This window comes from Condylura cristata, unplaced genomic scaffold, assembly GCF_000260355.1.
Source record: "Condylura cristata isolate star-nosed mole 26May11 unplaced genomic scaffold, ConCri1.0 scaffold00005, whole genome shotgun sequence".
NCBI classification, from domain to species: Eukaryota; Metazoa; Chordata; class Mammalia; order Eulipotyphla; family Talpidae; genus Condylura; species Condylura cristata.
Genome location: NW_004567106.1, coordinates 31,598,402 through 31,619,847, shown reverse-complemented (window position 1 = coordinate 31,619,847; position 21,446 = coordinate 31,598,402). Strand labels below are relative to the sequence as shown.

General features: G+C 33.7%; 1 protein-coding gene across 1 annotated transcript in view; it reads right to left on the bottom strand.

Annotated features, from left to right (window-relative positions):
* BBS9 (Bardet-Biedl syndrome 9) overlaps positions 1-21,446 on the bottom strand; it is a 332,179-nt gene that overhangs the window by 242,023 nt on the left and 68,710 nt on the right. The window contains exons 6-9 of the mRNA XM_004677146.2: positions 17,234-17,408; positions 10,688-10,772; positions 6,925-7,108; positions 6,157-6,286 (exon numbers count right to left, since the gene is read on the bottom strand). Of these exons, the coding sequence (XP_004677203.1) occupies positions 6,157-6,286; positions 6,925-7,108; positions 10,688-10,772; positions 17,234-17,408 (574 nt within the window). The remainder of the gene's footprint in view (positions 1-6,156; positions 6,287-6,924; positions 7,109-10,687; positions 10,773-17,233; positions 17,409-21,446) is intronic.

Genomic DNA, 21,446 nt, shown 5'->3' with positions numbered 1-21,446 from the left:
GCAAAGCAGGAAGAAGCATTTCCTACCATGTGGATGCCTGTAGACGTTGAAAAAGGGGTGAGATTAACTTTTTCAACCTCATCGCTCCATGACTCCCAATGTGACTGAGTTTTAATTTTTAATGTTTCCACTAAACTTTCAGTACTATGAATATTATTTCCACAGAAACTGAACCTGCTCCATGCTCATTCAAACACTTTGTGTCCCACACTATATTCACACAGCATGAGCCTAACGGAAACACTGGAAAGTAGAGAATGTTTTTTGTCAGTTCATATGGATGTTCAATTAATAGGAACTGTACCTTTCATTCAAAATATAAAGGTAATGGGATGGAATAAGAAGAGGAGAAAAATTGCCCTTGAAAACAATATAAGTGAAAGATAAAAAGTAGTATTTTCAAATGCTACATCCAAAAACATGGTACTATTTCTTCCATTCTATTTTGAATACTAAAATATTACTGATTTCTAGTTTACAGTTGGTAAAATAAAAAGGGAAAAGGATAATTTTATATAATTTTTCTTAATTAAAACAGCCATTTATCTTACATTTTCATTCATTCTACAATATTTATGTTTAAATCTATTTTATGTTTGAACTACTTTAGATTTAAATAGAGAGCCTTGGCAGCATCGTTATTTTTCCAAAGACTACAGTTAATTTTTAGAATATCTGAGCCTTTCTAAAAGATATTTAAAGAGCATATCCAAATCTTTCCACCACTCAGTTCACATTCCAAAAGTAATCATTTTGCTGTAGACTTCTGTTTTGTGAGTTTTCAGGTGCTTACCATTATAACTTTAAATAACATACTGTTGTTGAGGTAGTGAACTTCCTTTAAAACTGAAGTTCTCAAATGGACTACATCTGAGATGAGAAAACAAACTGTACAAAAATGAGCAATGATATAAAATAAACATGTAAAAATAGAGAAAAAAATTTAAAAAAATTTTCAGTAGAAATACATGGTAATAAGAATAATTCTACCATTAACACATTTAATTTATAAAACAGAAAATTACAAATCTAACTATCATTCTCTTTTTTTTAAGGATTTATTTATGTGTGTATATAAGAACTGGGGTATAGGGCAGAGGTGCAGGAGGTGAGAGGATTCACCAGAGAAAGAGTGGGGAACAGAACAGACACGCTGCTGAGGGGACCAGCAGGAGAGACAGGAGAGGTCTGCTATACCATGTAGGTCAGCTCTCTGGTCAGGCATCAAAATCATGCTGCAGTGGCTGCAGATAGCTTCACAATGCTTCTCCTCAAACTTTTGTGCCACCAGGGAGGGACCTATCATTCTAAGTGCTTTTTTTTTTTTCACATCATTTTGTACATTTTTTTTTCCATCTCAATTGTAATGCCCGCGGGTTTCCCATCACCAAGTCACCCGTGTGCCATCACCATAATCCCGTGCATTTCCTTCCCCACCCTCCCCTTTTTGATCCCATTCCCCACTCCACCCCCACAAAATGTCTGTGGTATATGGTTGTTCATTATTTTTGTTATTTTCTCGGATGGCTATATAGTTTTTCTGAAAACCCTGGAAAGCAAATTAAACAGACTTATTGTTGAATCTAACAGCTATCTGGTACTGTAATTACTATTAAACTTTTCATTGAAATGGAGAATTCTAGATTTTACATTATTACATAAAAATATGATAATGAAACCAAGTAGAAGACTTACAACTTTTATTTTATAAGTAGAGTTTTTCTGAAACTCACCCCACATGACCAAATAAATAAATAAATAAATAAAGATAAGGTTTTACCTTATTTATATGACTTCTACATGTCTTTTAAAAGTGAATAAAATATTTATCAGGGTAGTTATACTGCAATTTATAAAAGTGCCATGCCAAATGACAGATCACATGACAACCACATGGCTAAACACAGTTTGTGTTCTATCAATATAAAATCCAAGCAACATTAAATCTAAAGACCACCACATTAAGGACCTTTACCTCACACAATGTGAATACATGCATGCCAGTAATAATGACGGCCATCAAAAGTAATGCCATTGATTTTATCCAAAAATGCTTTGATATTTAGCATTCACATAAACAATTTATACAAATCACAATTCCTGAGATACAGATATTAAGGGCAAAAATACTAAATATGATCAGTACTGGTCTTCCTCTACAATTCTTTACACTAAGCTTTAAAAATTGCGTTACATTAAGCCGGGCAACCCAGATTAAAACCTCCTTTTTGACAGAGGCCAACATTTCATATTTAACCTTCCTAATTAGAAACCCACATAAAGTATAACCATTCTTCTTAGGTCACAAGTATGTGTCTCAAAAACTGATTTATCAATATTAATATGAAAAATAAAATTTTGACCTTCCTGTTTGACAACAGGAACAGGGAAAAGGGGCAAATTTTTCAGGAAAAAATAATAGTAAACAGACTGAAATGCAACAAACAAAAACACAATACATGCAGTAAGTTAAACTTAATTATAATACCAAAGCATAAATTACGCAATTTCTAAAAGTCACCAAAGGAATATAAATGCTACACTTACGATGGGGAGTAGGGGGAGTTAAGAAAACAATCGCCTTAAGGAAAAAACTCACTATCTCAAATCTCACCAATTTATGCAGATTTTTTCATTGAAATGGAAGTTAGCATTAATGAAAACTGCACAAAATGAGAATAGGGAAGATAATGAGATATCCAATTACAAAAAACAAAATTTTTCTGGGTAAAATCAATACCGTAGGCACCATCCAAGAACCATACATTTATACAGAAGAGTTTTATCTTCACTTTTACAAAAGACAAAATCAACATCTTTAGTTTGAACAGAAATTATTTTCAAAATTTAAAAGAAAAGAAGCAAATAAGATGAAAATAGAATCCAAGCTCTACATGAAGGCAGCTAACAAAGTACTGGAGGGAGGAGGGAACAACAAGAGAACAAAGACAAACTGCACAATTATCCACACACAAAAAAATAGCACAATGGTATAAATACTTGTAAATCAGTAATTCTAAACATGGGTGGTGAAAACTCACCAATCAAAAGGCATAGAGTGAAAATGAAGCCCGGGGCCCTCCCTGGTGGTGCAGCGGGTTAAATCACAGCACTGAGAATCTAAAGCCGCTGCGGCAAGAGTTCGATTCCCGCCTGCCCCGGAGGTGACCACATGGCGTGGCAGACCCCTCCTGACCCGCCCACTGCTCCCCTCAGCAGTGTACTTCGTCGATCTGCCTGTTCTGCTCCCCACTGTCTCTGGTGAAGCCTCTCACAGCCTCTGGCCTGTACCCCAGTTCTGTATGCATAAATAAATAAATCTTTAAAAAAAAAAGAAAAGAAAGCTCAATTTTCTGCCATCTGCAGGAGACCCAAGATAAACACAAGCTCAAAGAAAAGGTAGAAAATGGTGTTATGGGGTCAAGCAAGGTTCCCAGTTTCTTCCTGTGCTGATCTTTAGCAAGCAACCTCTCCATGCATGTATTCAACAGATGGAGGTCCCTTAGCAAGCTATATTTGGTATAAAAGACCCTACCATGAGCATTTTGGTATAAAAGACCCTACCATGCTGAGGGGCACCCTCCCAGTCACCAAATATTCTCTCACCATCCCTGCACCTCTGGCCTGTACCCAATTTCTATATGCATAAATAAATAAATCTTTTTATAAATATTTATCCAAATAGATAAACATATCTCGAGTGAATAACACTACCAATAAATGATGGTTTTGTTGTTGTTGCTGCTGTTTTGTCATTTGGGAAACTGGCCATGGCAGAGGGAAGACACATGGTCAGGCTTCAATAGCTACTTTACACCATAAAAGGAAAACAGCAGCTCAAGAATTTAAAGAACATTATCACATTAAGAGTCTTTGATTCTATAATTATATATTTATCTCACATTTCCAGAGTCTAATTCACAAAAATTTAAATAGCTGAACAAAAGGAACACTATTTAAATTCAAGAATGCAATATTTAACCTGGAAAGAAAGAAGGAAGCACAGACAGATTTAGAAATGGTTTATAATAAACAAGGTAAAGAGGACTTTGACTGCCAAGTAGGTGGGAATAGGAAATAAAGCATATTAGTCTCCAACTAAAATATCATTATTAAGTATAATTTCAACCATTTGACCAAAATCCAGTATTTAATATTCACTGAAAAGAGACTTTAAAATAACAGCAATTCCCTGTACAAATGAACACATTTAACAAAGAAAATGTCTACCAAAAAAAAGAAAAAAATGTTTATCCTAGAGATAATAAAAGTAAAAACAAAATTACTTCAGTGTTTCTAATTTCAAATAATAATAGTAAACATGCTAAAGCTAAGCTGGGAATAATCACTTTTAAAATCTAATGAAAATGAAAATAAAATTCAAATTGTTCTGGAAAAGTCTATTAAAAAATCTCTCATTGAATAGAATTTATTGCTATATTGATTAACTGGAGAAAACTTTCATGGCATTATTTGTATTTAAATGTTTAGAATTATGATCTTGAAAAAAATTATGATAAATAGGAAGCCAACATAACCTAGCTTAGATATGACAGTCTGCTTTAGAATATAAGCATCTTGATGCATACAATATGGAAATTCAGCTTTTTATTCATATTAATTTCAGTTACTATTGAATTCTTGGCTTTTAAGTTACATTGGACCATACACTATTAATAAATTAACCATAAGTATCTACTGAGAAGTCACTTCACTAAGTTACCCAGAATATGGTGAATAGATACATCCCTTATAAATAAATATGTGCAAGATAAGTATTTCAACTAAATGTTCTTATAAGGTATTCTAGCTTTCATTCCACTGTGCCCTAACATATACACCAACCACAATGGCTTTTGAGTATAGAGATATTGACAACTGAGGGAAAAGGAGACAATCAGCCAGGAAAGGCCTCATACCTACAACTATGAATCTGTCTTCTGACACCTCAGCTGTCACTTGGTGGGACCAAAAAGAGCAGTTCTTGGGTGGATATATGGACTGCTGCGAGAATTACTCTCCCAGAAGAGAAATACTGGATGTTGCCTTGCTGGCAAGATGTTTTTACTGTTCTAAGTCCTTCTAAGTAAATCTGTTGCAAAATGTTGGCAGAGTCTCAGTGTTTCATTCATCTAAAATAACCATCTGATGGTAAAAATCAATCTCAAAAGTTTTAATTTTTTATATACAAAGTAACTAAAATTGGTTTTAAGTATGCACAACTATTTCATGAGGGTATTTCCTCATGAAACATGAGGAAAAAAAACTTATTTTTTAAATATTCAGTATTTCCAAAAGAGTCACCATTTTACAATATTTAGACCTTAGATTAACTATTAATACAAATATTAATGTTTTTCTCTATCAACAATAATAGAATTTCAACCTTTTAGTTTGGGAGTATTAGAGGTATTAATGAAATAGTATAGATGTCAGTGAAGCATTTTATATATATATGGTTTTTAAATGTGCAATCAAATGGTCTAAAAAACATACGTAAATAGACTGAGAATCTATAACAGTTTAAAGAAAGCTGTGTTTTTATACTTACTGAGATTTTCAATTACTAAACAAAAAATAATGAGATGCAAGAGTTAACTAGGATCTTACCCTCTATACTGATGATCCAGAAAATAACATACTTGTAGTTCTTATTCTCTTATTTTTTACAATTTTTAATATTAAGATACAGATTTTATCTTTCATTTTAAATGCAAAGTGATCCTATTTAAAATCTAAATTGTTTTAAACCTCTAATCATTAGCAATTCCACACTACTGGGCATAAGAAGATCTGAAGTAAGTTCTGAAGTGTTCTATTACCACAGCCTATAAAAAAAATCTCTATAGGAGATCATTATATGCTTGAGGAAATCTTATTTAATTTTAAAGAAAATAAGTTATCATTTTCTCAAATTTTTTAATGTCCAAAAGATATCTTAGAAAAGATAGTAAATGAAAAGTGATTGATAGTGTTAAAGCTTTTTCATTCTGTTTCCCAGTAAGTTACGTTTTAATTATTTATGTTTTTGACATTCATACTTCAAGATCACTTGTCACTTTTTAGTGAAATCAGTTGCCATTTGTATTATAAAACTTCTAGAGACTTCCTTGACTAAGAGCCTCATTTAAAAAACCATTAAGTTAAATCACTTACTGCAAACAGCCCACTCTTACTGCTACAGGAATGTGAGGAAGCTGAGTGGCCCACTTCAGTGTCACATCCTGATAAATATGCAACATGCTATTATGGTTTCCAATCAAAGTATTTATTGTTCCTTCAGAAACTGTAGGTTGAAGACAGAAAAAGGATAATAAGAAAACAGTCATTTACAAAATTATATTATGTCCCTTTTAAGGGGTTAATGATACAAACTAATCCTAATACCTTATTCCTAATGCTTAAAGGCTTTAAATAATAAAACATTTTCCAACTTCAAACTACCAATATCAATAAGAAAAAATTATTTTGGATACTTGGAAACTATAACTAGATAGAGGCCAATATGTTTGCATTCCATCTAGAAAATTTGAATTGCATTAATATTTTAATACATGTAAGCTAATGATTTACTGGGCATTCACTATCGATAAGTCATTCTATTAGACATTGCTATGCTGCATTATGATTACAAAAGAGTCTGATGTTCTCTTGGAAGCATCGTGAAGTCACATTTTGGAAAGCACTAATGTATACTGGAAGCCAAGTCTAAAAGCCATTTTGTTCAAAGCAAAATGACTGACAAAACCAAATGTGTACTTTATAGCAAAATTCTATTCAAACTGTAAAGGCTAAAATTTCCATTACATATTCAGTATAAGATTATTTTTCTAGAGTTTAAAATACATGCATTGAGTATTGCTTTTTCTGATATATATAACATAGACTAACATGGGAAAAATAAAAGAAAATCTTTCTACACACCTGAGCAATATGGGAGAAAACAACTTGGGCTACTATCAAGTTTCTTCATGAATCGAATTTGTCCATTATCCTTCAGGCAAAAGAAGTTTCTCTCACCAAGGACAAAAACAGATGATGTGGACTGATTAAAAGAGACAATACATATATCAAGGGCTTGCTCCCCAATATTGAGAGTCCAATCCACCTGTAAAACAAAACCCAGATTAAATTAGTTGCTAAAAACAAAACATGTTAGAAAAAATTCTAAAGGATATTTGAACCATCTTTGGCCAAAGGATATTAGCTTATCAGTGATTCAATAAATTTAAACAAAGAAGTGAAAACCCTGCACATTGACGAGGTGCATACTGATGAAAGGAATTGAAAACAAAAATAAAAGTAAATATATGCTGTGTTCATGGATTATTAAAATTAAAATACCCATGTTATAACATGCCTATTTTAATCCCTATCAAAATTCTAATGACATTTTTCACAGAAATAGAAACAAAAAATCCAAAATTCATATGGAGCTGTAAGACTCTAAACAGCCAAAATGTTGCATAAAATGAACAAAGCTAGAAGCTCCATATTACCTGATTTCAAAATATGCTACATAGTATACTAGTCAAAAATTTACACACATAAAAGATATAAAAAAAAATCACCCAAATTGAAGTTTCAGAGATGAAAATTATGTCAGATGGGAATTACTACTAGATTAGACATTGTAGGAATAAAGTAGTCACCGCCATTAAAAATATCACCCAAAATGAAATAAAATATATATATATTTTTAAAAATGGGGGGGAAAAAAATCTGTGCACTGTGTCAACTTCAAGTAGCCTAAGTAGATATGTCACTGGAGTTTCCAAGTCAGGAGAGAGAGATAGTGGACAGGAAAAAAATCTTTAAAAAATTAAAAGCTGGCCCTCCCTGGTGGCGCAGCGGGTTGAAGCACAGCCCTAAGAGGCTTAAGCCACTTCTGCATGAGTTCGATTCCCGCCTGCCCTGGAGGAGATCCACATGGCGCAGCAGACCTCTCCTGACCCGCCCGCTGCTCCCCTCAGCAGTGTACTTCATAGATCTGCCTGTTCTGCTCCCCACTCTGTCCCTGGTGAATCCTCTCACCCTCTGCATCTCTGGCCTGTACCCCAGTTCTGTATGAATAAATAAATAAATCTTTAAAAAAAATTAAAATCCAAAATTTTTCTAAATTTCATGTAAACTATAAACTCAGATACAAGAAGCTCAACAATTCCTAAGCACAGCACAAAGAAGAGAGATATGAGCATTGCAATTTAATTACTCAATGCAAGTGATAGGAGAAAGTCAGAAAAGCAGTCAGTGAAAAAAGACAAGGAACAAAGATAAGTAGGAATGCAGAATTCTCATAAGGTAATGCAAACAAGAAGACCGTGGAGCAACCTGTTATACAGTAGTGGGGTGGAAATCTATCAAGCTAAAGTTTTATGCCCAAAGAATATAATTTGAACATAAAGGCAAAAATATTTTTTCACACATAACAAAACTAAAGAATTAATCACCAAAGCACCCACACTTAATGAAATGTGAAAGGACTTCTTTTAGGAAGAAAGAAAATGACACCATTGGAAATACAGAGCTACCCAAAATAATGAAAAACACTAGAAATGGCAACTACATGGATAAATACGTATTTTTCTTATGAGTTAAATATCACTGAAAGATGCTGGCTATCTAAACAAAAATAATGACAATGTAACGTGGGGCTTATAGTATATGGAAAATTTGAATATGTGGTAATAGCACCAACACTGGAAAATGAGAAACAGAAGTGTGTGTGGTGGTACAACATCACCTGAAAGTACAGTGTGATAAGTTAAAGATACATGCTCCCAACTGTAAAGCAACCACTAAATAACAAAACAAAGAATTGTGATTAATAAGCCAACAAAGACAAAAGTGAATCCTAAAAATGACTGAGTAACTCCAAAAAGAAAGCAGAAAATAGGAAAAAGGAGAAAAGGAATGATGGTACAAACAGAAATCAAATAGTCAAGTGACAGACTTAAGCCTGTCTTCGTGAAAAATCACCTGAAATGTAATTAGTCTTAAAAACCTAACTAAAAGGTAGAGCATATCAAATTAGAAACTATATATGACCTAAAAAAGTGCACTTTAAATATAAAGACACAGAATGACACTAATCAAATGAAAAATATGTTATTAACTATGTTATTAACAAATTCAAAGAATATTACTACAGAAAAAGGATAAAGAAAGGGTAAGATGAAAAAAGGGTGGTAAGTTCATCAAGAGACATAGCAATCTTAAATGTTTATAAAACAAGTACCAGAATTTCAAAATATACAAGGAAAAAATGATAAAATGATGTCCTGATACAATAATTCTAGGCTGCAAAACAAAGCTCATAATTTAAAAGAATCAAAGTCTCAAAATACATTTCTCTGACCACAACCGATTAAATTGGGAACCAACAAATAGTTAAAAGATAGCTCTGAGAAACAGGCAGCTATTAACAACCTTCCCACAAGTACTACATTAAAAGCATGTTACCGGATAAATCCTGTTTCCCTGTAATATATTTAATAATGTTCCATGGAATCACAGTCCTGCCAAGTGAATGTGGTGTAATGAAAGGAAGTTTTACTTCTATTTCTCACACTATTCATTAATTAATACAAATGGGAAAATCACTCAAGCATAATGGCATCCAGAATACATCTTCAGTATAAGTTAGTACAGAACTTTGTTAACAATTACCCATGAGTGAAAGATTATTTCAGACTGAAGGAAACCAGTGCAGAAGCCTAGAAACAAAGAGTCACAGAATATTTGAACCAATGAGAAGTCCCCATGGTCAGAGTGTAGAATATAAAGAACAAATACAAGGGCATTTTGATCATGTTATCTCAGCCATTTTCATCACCCTTTTCGTTAAATGCTCTACATAGCTCTATTTATTTCTAATGGCAACATTATAAAGTAGGTATTCTCAGACCTTTGCAACTGTCAAAGGTGCCAAACTGGCTATACTTAATCAAAATAAGTAGTTAAATGTATCTCACTAGCTCTGACTCAACGTTTATGCTTTAACGGTTACTAGTAACTACATCTCTTCACTCTGCAGTTACATCATATTTGCATTTATTATGTTCTCTCTTGCACCTTTTACTACCACTAAGAAAATATGTTTTCGTCTCATTCTTGATTTCTTCCAAGTTAGTCTTTCTCCCTACTACCTCCTTAATTTTGTATTTTATTATAGGAAATTAATCCTCTCAAATATTCTTATTTCTTTCATACTCTAAATTCCACATAATTTACTCAGTTCTTTCCACATGTGTCCTTCTCAAATTCACTTTACTGTTATCATCATAATTTTCACTTTCTTCTATTTTTTGCCTGCCTGTCTATGAGGGTAAGAAGCGCTCACTTACTGCCTAATTTCCATTAAAGTGAGAACTTCTGATTTATCTTTGTAAGCTTGCATTTTTATCACATACTTACTAATAGTAGCTTTTTATTCATTAAAAGAATTTTTTTTTAGTTATAATAATTTTAATTAAAACTGACCCTCTATGATCTAAATTATTAATAAGCCTGTGACCAAGCATGTTTCTCTATTACTCAGTAATAGTCAACTAAACTCTTTGATCATTGACATAGTCACAATAGAAATGAGAAATAACTGAAATCATCTATTTTTACTTTTTCTTCTCAAGAATTATTATTCTTAACAAACATCTGCATTTTTAGTTATTAAAAAAAAAGGCCTTACAACTAGTCTTTTTCCAGAACCAAGTTTTTGCTGTTCAGTCTCCTTTCTTTTATCTGCATCCGTTGCAAAAGCAAGTACTTGGTACCTGTTTGAGAGATATGGAATAACTGTAAGAGACTTTATAGTTAAAAGTTACAAATTATGTTAAACTCTAAAAATGCGTAATCTCAGTAAATGTAAAAAACAAAAAATTAAAAGCACCTAACCTATAAGTAGTATACATCATTTTTTTCCTTGATTTTAAAACTATAAGATTTAAGGCTGAATTCTTATTGTATGTTACTATGACATAAAACTATATAAAACTGTCATGATAAAGAAATTATAAACATATGTCCCAAAATGCAATATTGGGAAAACAGTTCTGCCAACTATCAAAGTATTTCCCTTAGATTTTATGTGACAAATAACACTCAAATCAGCTTTAGTATCAAAGTATCAAACAGGAAAAAAATGTAAATAATGCAGAAGAGCCAGAGATAGCAGTAATTATTATTGGACAATCTATGGAACCCAGAAGACCTGAGCTCAGTCCTCAGCTAAATCACTTACTAACTGAGTGAATTTTAGCAAGATAATCACTGTGCTTTATCTTTACTATCTAAAAAATGGTAACAATCACACAAAACTAATGAACTTTTAAATGGTAACAATCTCCAACTCAAGCATTGTTAAAAATTTTTAAGTATTTAGTGCTTCATACAGGTATATCTTAGGCACCCAATTACTGAAACTTTGCAGAGATATAGATATATACACAGATCAATCACCTTGTAGTTTCTTTATCTGTCATAAATTCTCAGTAATGTACCTATAAGCATTTTACAGATTCCGTTTCAATACTAACATGTAGCTCAAATCATTCTCTAAAATAATTTATACACCTTATTTAATCTACAAATGATTAATTTTGCAACTAGAGATTTAGTTCCCTTATTTTCCATTAATTAATGCTATATTGTTAGAGTAATAATCCTAGTCTAGGCCCTCTCTGGTGGCGCAGCGGGTTAAAGCACGGCACTAAGAAGCTTAAGTCACTTCCGCATGAGTTCTATCCCCGCCTGCCCCGGAGGTGACCACACGGTGGGGCAGCCCTCTCCTGACCCACCCACTGCTCCCCTCAGAGTATACTTCAACGATCTGCCTGTTCTGCTCCCTACTCTGTCTCTGGTGAATCCTCTCACCCTCTGCATCTCTGGCCTGTACCCCAGTTCTGTATGAATAAATAAATAAATCTTTTAAAAAATAATAAAAATAAAAATAATCCTAATCTAAATTAAGAAACTTCAGGCTCATAAAATGTGTTCCGTCCTATTGAGTCAAAATCTCTTGCATTGTTCTTCCATAGGAAACACTAGTAAATACAAATATTGAGACATATTGTCTAAGAGAATATGTCAGTGTAAACATCAAAAACCTGAATGAGTAACAGCAATATGTAATATCTAAAAAAAAAAAAAAAAAGCACTGAAATGTATACTGGCATTCAAATGTCAAATACTAATCCTTAAACAACCCCATCTTAATTTTAGTGGCTATGGAAAACTACTAATTAAGGCAAACTGCAAGTCATTCACAGAAATCAGTCTTCCAGTCCATGTGAAACATTAATGTCAATCAATTTCATTCATTCAAGCAACTTACAATAGGACTCTAACACAAGCACTGACCTTGGGAAAAACTACAACATAGACTTTATCCATCAGGTCCTTGCAAAATAGTTGTGGAGATTCATACACACACAATACGTGTAACTCAGAGTACCCAAAGCATTAACAGAAGGCATACACACAGTACCAGGGATACATGCTAGCAAAAACAAGCAACTGGAATGGAGGCAATACATTATGTTCTTGGTATAGGCTCAGGAGGAGAAAGCTACGTTTAAAAAAAATGAGTGAAAACTCATCGTGCTGGTAAAGAAGTAAATGTATTATGGCAAAACCAACAATACATGCAAAGGCATGCAGCAGGAAAAGAGACATGAAAGGCCACGAAGGAGTTTAGAAGGGATATATGGTGGGGAGGAATGAGTCATAGCAAATGAGACAAAAAAAGGTGGGAGAGTGAAGCTCTCAGCCTTGTAAAACCACGGTAAAAAAAATTCCATAGGCAGCTGTAGCAAAGGTCTTCATACCATCTGGACTAACCTTTAAAACCCCCAAGTATCCAAAAGCACCAAGTAATTAGACCTCTCATTCCAGCCTCCAGAATTGGTGAGGGATTGTTTTACTCTCCAAGTTCATTGTAACAGATATCATATGCACTAGTGACTAGCATATCAACCCAGAGCTGGTCCTGCTATGGATCTAACCTCAGGCAATTAATTACATAGGCATTTAATTTCCTGCAGATACCAACCTACCGGATGATAGGGATATTAATGAGATTGTTGCAAAAATCCAAAGCTTTTGAGCTGTTTGAAGCTTCTTATATAACTACAGAGTTATTATTTCATCTGATGAATAAGTGAGCCCCTAAAGTGAACCTCATTAACATCAAAACAGCAGGCAGAGACACAGCCAAAATTGACTCCTGATTTCCAAATCCAGGTCATTTCTCTTCCTGGAAGATAACTCAGAAGAGTATTTTATTACTAAATGTAACTGACAGTAAATTTAGATGATGACAAACTTACCATAGCATCTATTTTATGGTTCTTCCTTAAATCCTCTGAACTTTGACCAATAATGTACATGGAAATCTACTTCCAAAATGAAACAATTTCAAGTAAACTTGCAAACACTGGGGTTTTTTCCTTACCATTCAGGTATTCAGTGCTACAAGCTAAATAATAAAATGTCCTGTTGAGACTGCTGAAAGAATAATCAGACCCAAAATAATAAGATTTCATGAAAAGAGTGTCATATATTTCTCAGAACAGAAAGGTGCTAATCACAAATACATCAAGTCCAGGAGAATGGTAGTTCTCTTTGACCTAATAGCCACAAAAGTTTAACAGGTCCTATGGAATGCCAGTGACAAACTCAGCCATATAATTTAGTGCTCCTCCATATCACATCGTAAAAACAGCAGCAAGTATCTAAAATATGGCTTGAGGTGAGTACAAAAGTAAACCCTCCAAAATCATTTATTTTCAAATGAAATATAGTTATTACCTCAAGGGTTACCAAGAGATTTTGGAATCTTGTTATTTAACCCAGAGACCACAACCTGAAATGAAAGCCCTGGATACAGAGCATTACTGTGTTCACTCCAACTACAGGTAAAACATTCTCAATTATTATGGAGAATCATTTTAACTGAGAGCTGCAGTAACAAAACACATGTTTTCCATACAAACTTTTCACTCCTTCATCAAGTTCTTGCTAAACATCTACTTTTAGCTAAGTACCAAACTAGGCATTTCAGTAGATACAAAATTTCTGCCATCATAGAGCATTTAGTCTGGCCAGAGGGAAGGGGAAAAAAACTGGCAAATATTTAATATCAATGAAAGTGTGAATAGTACTATGGAAAACAGAGCTAATCTAACCTGTGAATTGGAGATAAGACACTACTAATGGCTGGGTCAGCAAAGAACTGAATGAGAAAGGGAGATTTCCAGCATAGTTTTCATATACAGAGAAGAAAGGAAGAGCATTTCAGATACAAATAGCATGAACAAAAGGGGAGAGAAAAGCCCGAAACGCATATAAAAAAAAATACCAAATAATTCAATTTCCAAGATCTTAAGACTGGTGAAGACAACAGTCTTCTTTTTAAAATATGTAAATAAAACATTAAGTAAATAAATACAGGATATTTAAATATTTGGATTTTTTTTAATTTAACAAATACATTTTAAAATATGTAAAGCCTATTTTCTAATGTAGCCTATTTTCTAATAAAGCCTACTTTTTAGTAGTATTTTTATAGCAAAAAGAAAAGTAGTATTTTTATAGCAAAAAGAAAAGAGAAAAAAAAAAAAACTCATGGCAGATATGCTTCTTCAGGAAGCATCCCTACATTTGACTCTGTTTAAAAGTCCTACCTTTAGACCTCCTTGGCATCCTATCCAAAGCTAGATACAGAGGTAAGGATACCAGAAAGTCAAATGAGAAAAAGAGCCTATACCAGTGGAAATGAGAAGCAAGGGCTGAATAAGAGGAAAAAATCAAAAGAAAAAAAAAAAGGTGAGAATTTACCTTTACCCATAATTCTTATCGGTAAAGGAAAGAAAAAGAGATGACCTAAAGTTTGGACAAGCATAGCCAAGAGAATGGAGCCCCTACCCTGCAAAAGAAAGCAAACTCCCTCATTTCAAAAGCAAAGCAATGCTCAAAATGTGCCCCTGAATTAGAATCACCTGGAGTAGATGTTTGCAATGATAGTTTCTGGGTCTTACCCCCAAACCTACTAAATCAAAATCTGGGACATCAGAGGGTGGGAATCTGCAAACTGCCCAGTTTGGTTAGTGACTTCAGAGAGAGCACGGACATGGCAGCAGTGACTAGATTTATTCCTCTGCGTTAAGTAACTAAGTAGGATTAGAGTGAAGCACCTTTTCATCAGGCAATGAAAAGCATCGGGCCGATTCAAACCCAGCTACTTCAAATTGGAACTTCATTTATATAATTGAGATTGTTTTAAAGTAATTAAAAGCCAGAATCAGAAATGAACCTGATTATGTCTTAAAACACTTTTCTAGCAACTGATTACTTTCTATTAACTACATATAAATAGATTTAATGAAGCCGCAAGAGAATCAGCCTACAGTTTTCATGTTTCTTCTATCTAAATACCAGGGATCATCTTTTAATTTTATCTATTAAACTTGAAAATATATATACACACACATCACTATTTAATGCTATAAACCCTGTTGACTGTTTGTCATCAAGTCATAATAATAGCATATCCCAGGCATCTTCACCATTATAAAAGTGCCAACTAATGGATAAAGTCCTGAATGGAGATGTACTTTTTTAAAATAATATGATAGTTGATTTTTACATCATTTTGTGCACTTTTTCATCTCAGTTGTAATCTCCGTGGGTTTCCCATCACCAAATTGTCCATGTGCCATCACCATGGTCCAATGCATTTCCCTCCCACCACTGTTTCTGATCCTGAATGGAGATGTATTTAATAGACTGGTATGTTGGAAATTTACCACAATTGAAACAAAACAGTTTAATATGAGATTAAACTCACATATTAAGGAAAATTACACATAGCTTCCTTATGTAATCATTCCTGGAGTTACTACAAATTAATTCCTATATACATATGTCAAAGAGCAAGTCACGGAGCATTCAAATCTTTGTGTTGTGACCCTAGTATTGGTAGCACCAATACAACTGTACAAGCAACTGGCAGTAACTGCGACACAGCTGGGTGGAAGCTGAAAAGCAGGTCTCTTCAATGTTGCTTGAGCTTCGGCAAACTTGAAGGAGTTATATGTATATCACTCTCAATTTTTCAACACAGATACTATATTTTATTTATTAGCAGGAGAAGTGTCATAATTCACTCCTCTCCTTTAGACAAATCACAGAAGTTATGGAAAGAATAAGACATAATGATACACCACTTTCATCAGTTAACTTCTGCTCAGTCACAAACATCTGCCTGTTTTCAGAGTTTTCCATTTATGGAAAACTATATTAACTTGCAATGAGACAACACTAAAACTTAAAGAACAAAATTTACAGTTGATAACTGATGAATTTTTACTCTTTTCCTGCCTTGGGGAAAATCATATGGCCAAAAATAATACTGAAGAGTTAAAATGATGTGTTGCTTAGATGGTTAAAGTTCTAAATGTTACCATCAGTAAAATAACAACAATAAAATCACTGAAGATGTTGTAATCCATGTTTATTTCATCTCCCAGAAAGAATTTTTACTTTTTTTTCTCTATCTTACTGTTTAAAAAAAAAAATGCCCTGCAAAAACTCAAAACCTTGATTTTTATGGACATTTAGGTGGTGGAAGAGAAAGAAGTCTCTCTAAAACACAATTAGCCAAAATCAGTAAGAGTTTCAGTAAAAAAATATAAACTGTTTTATAGGGTCCTTTTCATACTATTATGATTTTTTTTAAATGATTAACAATCACAAAACATTTGTTCTTGCTAGTGTTCTTCCTGTGTTACACACATTCTTTTATTGCTAAAGAAATATCCACATATACATCTTGTATCTAGCTTTTTTCACTCACTGTGAAACAGGGAAAATCAGAATAAATATTAAGCTTGTTCTATGAGATGACAACTCGACACAGTTCATCTTTTAAACAAGCATGCCAAACTGTGCATTATTATCCTCTTTACTGCCGGGATGGAACCCAATCATCAAAGAGCTATGAGTAGCAAGATAAGGATTCCAATCCACGCCTCCCTCCCATCAAAAACCTACTCTCAAATATCTACATCGTAGTATATATCAAATATTTTACAATATGTAAATAATATTCTCTAAGTCATCATAAGTATATTTTATTAAAAAATTCCCTAATTTTTTAATATTCAAGCTCATTATGAAAAAATATTGACCAAAAAGAAAAAAATCACAATTCCGAAGATTCATCATCCAAACTTACTTGTAACTTTCCACTTGTTGACAAGAAGAGACAGTAATAAAGGAATCTGTACGGGAACTGTAAGCAAGAGGACCAGGTAGAAGAGAACCAGGCAGAAATCTCCCAAAAGCATAGCTTTCCTGCTCAAACACCATCAGCATCCCATCCATTGATTGTATACAAATTAAATCTCGACCTAAAGAAGAATTAGAAGAAATGAGGTAATTATTCCTTTATAAATACAGTGATTTTAATCAACCACATTATCACAAATATGTCATAGCTAAGTTTTTCCCCAAGGGGTAAAGTGGTAAGGCTATCAGATTACTATGAATCAGTACACATATACTTCTCAATTTTTTAAAATTATTTAGAAGAAGCTTGTGCTTTTAAGGATTTATTTACATTTACTATGTGCCTCTATCTCCTAAGTTCACTGAGAACAGTCACAACTCTTTACAAAGCATCATTGTTCCCTACTCAGAAATATAACAAACCTGTTATGTATTACAAGCTCTCTTCTTCATAATACATCAGTCACATACATTCAAATGACACAGACTTGAGTCATACACAGATCAAGTACACAGACACACCTCAGTACCAGTTTTCTATAAGTAATAGTATTAAGCACTTTTAGAGTTGAAAAATACTAATCATTGACTTCCCAAGCTATAGATTGATTTTCAAATGTCATCTAATAACATTAGGATAATTAATGCATAGATACTACATTAGATACATGATATTACATTATATAATTAATACATAGATTAACATTAGATAATATGTTAATTACTTAACGCTAGATAATTAATAAATATTAATATGACATTCACAATTCTTAAAATGCACTGAGATGATGATAATGATGAATACCATGATATTACAGTATCCCTAATGTGAGGAATCAAGTAGCTATAATTTTTCATGTTCTATTAGTATGCTATACACAAAGGAAAAAATATAATTGAAAAACTAAGCTACACATTCAGGTAAAATAAAAGATCAATCCTCCAGTTAATTTGTTGTCTCTATCCTATAGTGAACATATAAATTAAATCCTTTAGTAATAATTCCATATTATATTGGATAGGTATAGCAGTATCAATACAGCACACAGTTTTGAAATTTAAAGAACAATTTATCCAAAATGAAGTTAAACTGACTAGAATAGATAACATTCTTATTACAGTATTGGATTAAGAATACAAGAGTAGGGCCCTCCCTGTTGGCACAATGGGTTAAAGCACAGCACTAAGAAGCTAAAGCCACTTCCCCATGAGTTCGATCCTTGCCTGCCGCAGAGGTGACCCACATGGCGAGGCAGATCTCTCCTCACCCACCCGCTGCTCCCTCTGCAGTGTACTTCATCAGTTGGCCTGTTATGCTCCTCACTCTGTCTCTGGTCAATCTTCTCACCACCCCTGAACCTCTGGCCTGTACTCCAGTTCTATATGCATAAATAAATAAATATTTAAAATAGAGAGAGAGAGAGAGAGATATGGCTGAAATGAGGATAAATGGACTTGAGCTGGTAGATGAGGGACTTTTGAAAATAAACACAAAATCTACAAATGACCCAAGTGGAAGAGAAGAAAGCAAGAAGATTTAGGGAAAATGAGAAAACTACAAGAAATACCACTCAGTTAGAAGAGGAAATATAAATAAATAGGTATGTCAGAGGAGAAGCAAACGAGAGAGAACCTATTCAAAGAAATGATAGCTGAGAAATTTGAAACTTATGGAAAGTAAAAATGGATATCCAGAAAGCAGAACACTCACCTTCCTAAATGTTCAGCAACCTTCACCAAGCCACATAATTGTAAATTATTCAAAAATAAAAAAATAATGAAAAAATATTAAAATCTGCTAGAGTAAAAAAAAGATGTAAATTACACAGGCACCTCAATCAGGCTCTTCAAATTTTTCAGCAGACACTAGATATGATTGAACAAACATGCCAAACTGTGCATTATTATCCTCTTTACTGCTGGGATGGAACCCAATCATCAAACAGCTATGAGTAGCAAGATAAGAAATACAAAAATGAGAGAACCACAAAGGAAAGCCATTCAAAGGAAATGCCTAGAGAAACTAATGAAAATAGAAACAAAGGTAAAAGAACCAAAAAAAAAAAAAAGACAGTAAACAAGACTCATATCAATAATCACCCTACAAGTGTACTATCTGAATTCACCAATTAAAAGGCACAGAATGATGAAATGCTTTTAAAAAGTATGACCCACCTATATTTTGCATACAAGATATTTGCTTAAAATCTAAAAACAAACACAAACAAAAAACAAAAGGTTAAAACAGGGTAAGGGTAATTCAAGCCAGTAACAAAAAAAAAGAGCAGAAACCGAGATCAGCATATCTGATACATTAGCTTATCAGTTAAAAAAGGTAATTAGGGCCCTCCCTGGTGGCGCAGCGGGTTAAAGCACTGCACTGAGAATCTAAAGCCACTTCCTCATGAATTCGATTCCCACCGGCCCCGGAGGTGACCACATGGTGTGGCAGACCTCTCCTGACCCGCCCACTGCTCCCCTCAGCAGTGTCCTTCGTCGATCTGCCTGTTCTGCTCCCCACTCTGTCTCTGGTGAAGCCTCTCACTGCCCCTGCACCTCTGGCCTGTACCCCAGTTCTGTATGCATAAATAAATAAATCTTTAAAAAAAAAAAAAAAGGTAATTAGAGTCACAGATGGACACTGTAGGGCCTCGCTGGTGGCCGAAGAGTTAAGTCTCACATCATCTTAATGTCAGGAATCAGAAACAAAAGAAACAGCATCAACACTTACACAATGACATAGTCCTATGGAGGAGGATATTACCGTAACAGAAACAACCTTTTGATGTCTGTATTAATAAAGAATGAGATCAGAATATGTACCTCCAAGCAGAAATACCAATTAAATTTGTTTGTTTCAATATGTGTGCCTTTGAACCACAAATCTTCAATCTCCCAGAGACCTTCAAGAAGTGGTCTTCAAAGTAGTGCTCCCACACCAGCAGCATAAACATCTTTTAAGACCGTCTTAGAACTGAGCATTCTAGAATCCCACTTGATACCTACTGAAACAGAACACTGATGTCAGGGTTCAACAATCTTAACAAGCCCTAGAAACTGATGCATGCTTGTTTGAGAGGCACTTAGCATATTATAGAATTGAAGGAAAATTTGAGTCTCATAGAAAAATTGGCCCTTTAGCAAAGTACAGGAGGAGGAGGTATTATTTCCTGAAACCATAGCAATACAGGGGAGAGTAAATAATATATTGTAATACGCACCCAGGCTGCATCTAGAATCAGATAATCTAGGTTTGAGTCCAGCCCTCAATTATTACCTGCATGTTCAAGCTCAAGTTTCTTTCCCTGCAAAATGACATACCTATCTTATCTTACTTTTATGAACACAAAACAATGTCTGAAAACTAGATCCAGCAGATGATAAATATCCAATCACAATAATTATTTTATAATTATCTTCGAAGATTGATACTACATATCGAATTAATGATTAACAATGTACACACACATAGTGATGTTTCATGCTTCCTTGTTTTTGTAATCAACAATTGATATGATCTGATTTTGTGTACCTCATTCATCCTAGAAAAAACTCAAAAACAACCATTTCTTACTCATCTTTATGTAAATCTAACAATTATAAAAGGCCTGGTACTTGGGAGATACACTAATAAATGTCTGTTGAGCTGAGTTAAACTAGGCAAACTACTTTATTCATCTTCAATTCAGACTGGCTCAGATTTTATTCTATGTCTTTCACATACTGCATTCGAAGTACATGAAAAATGCTTTATTTATTACAATCCTGGCTGTTGACATTTAGAAAAATGTAGCAAGGGATCCAAAGCATTACTCAAAAATAAATAAATAAATCCTTCAAATCACTGTTTTGGAAGCCACTTCAGAATACATACCAAAGGCTCTCCTTACAGATAATGGGAACAGAAAGAATGATCCAGAGAAGCTATGAAAGTTTTGCAGTTCTGATAGAAGACAGCCAACAGGAAGCCTTATAAAAGTGATGGGATTTCAGGAGCTATTTAAATGACCTAGCTGTGAACTATACTTGGAGTGCCTTACCACATGCTCCGTAGTGTATTAAGAGCTATAAGAAATATAAAACAATAGCAATAATAACTACATTGCCATTTATTGAGCACTTGCTATAGATCCTAGCTTTGTGCTCAATAATTTTTTTTT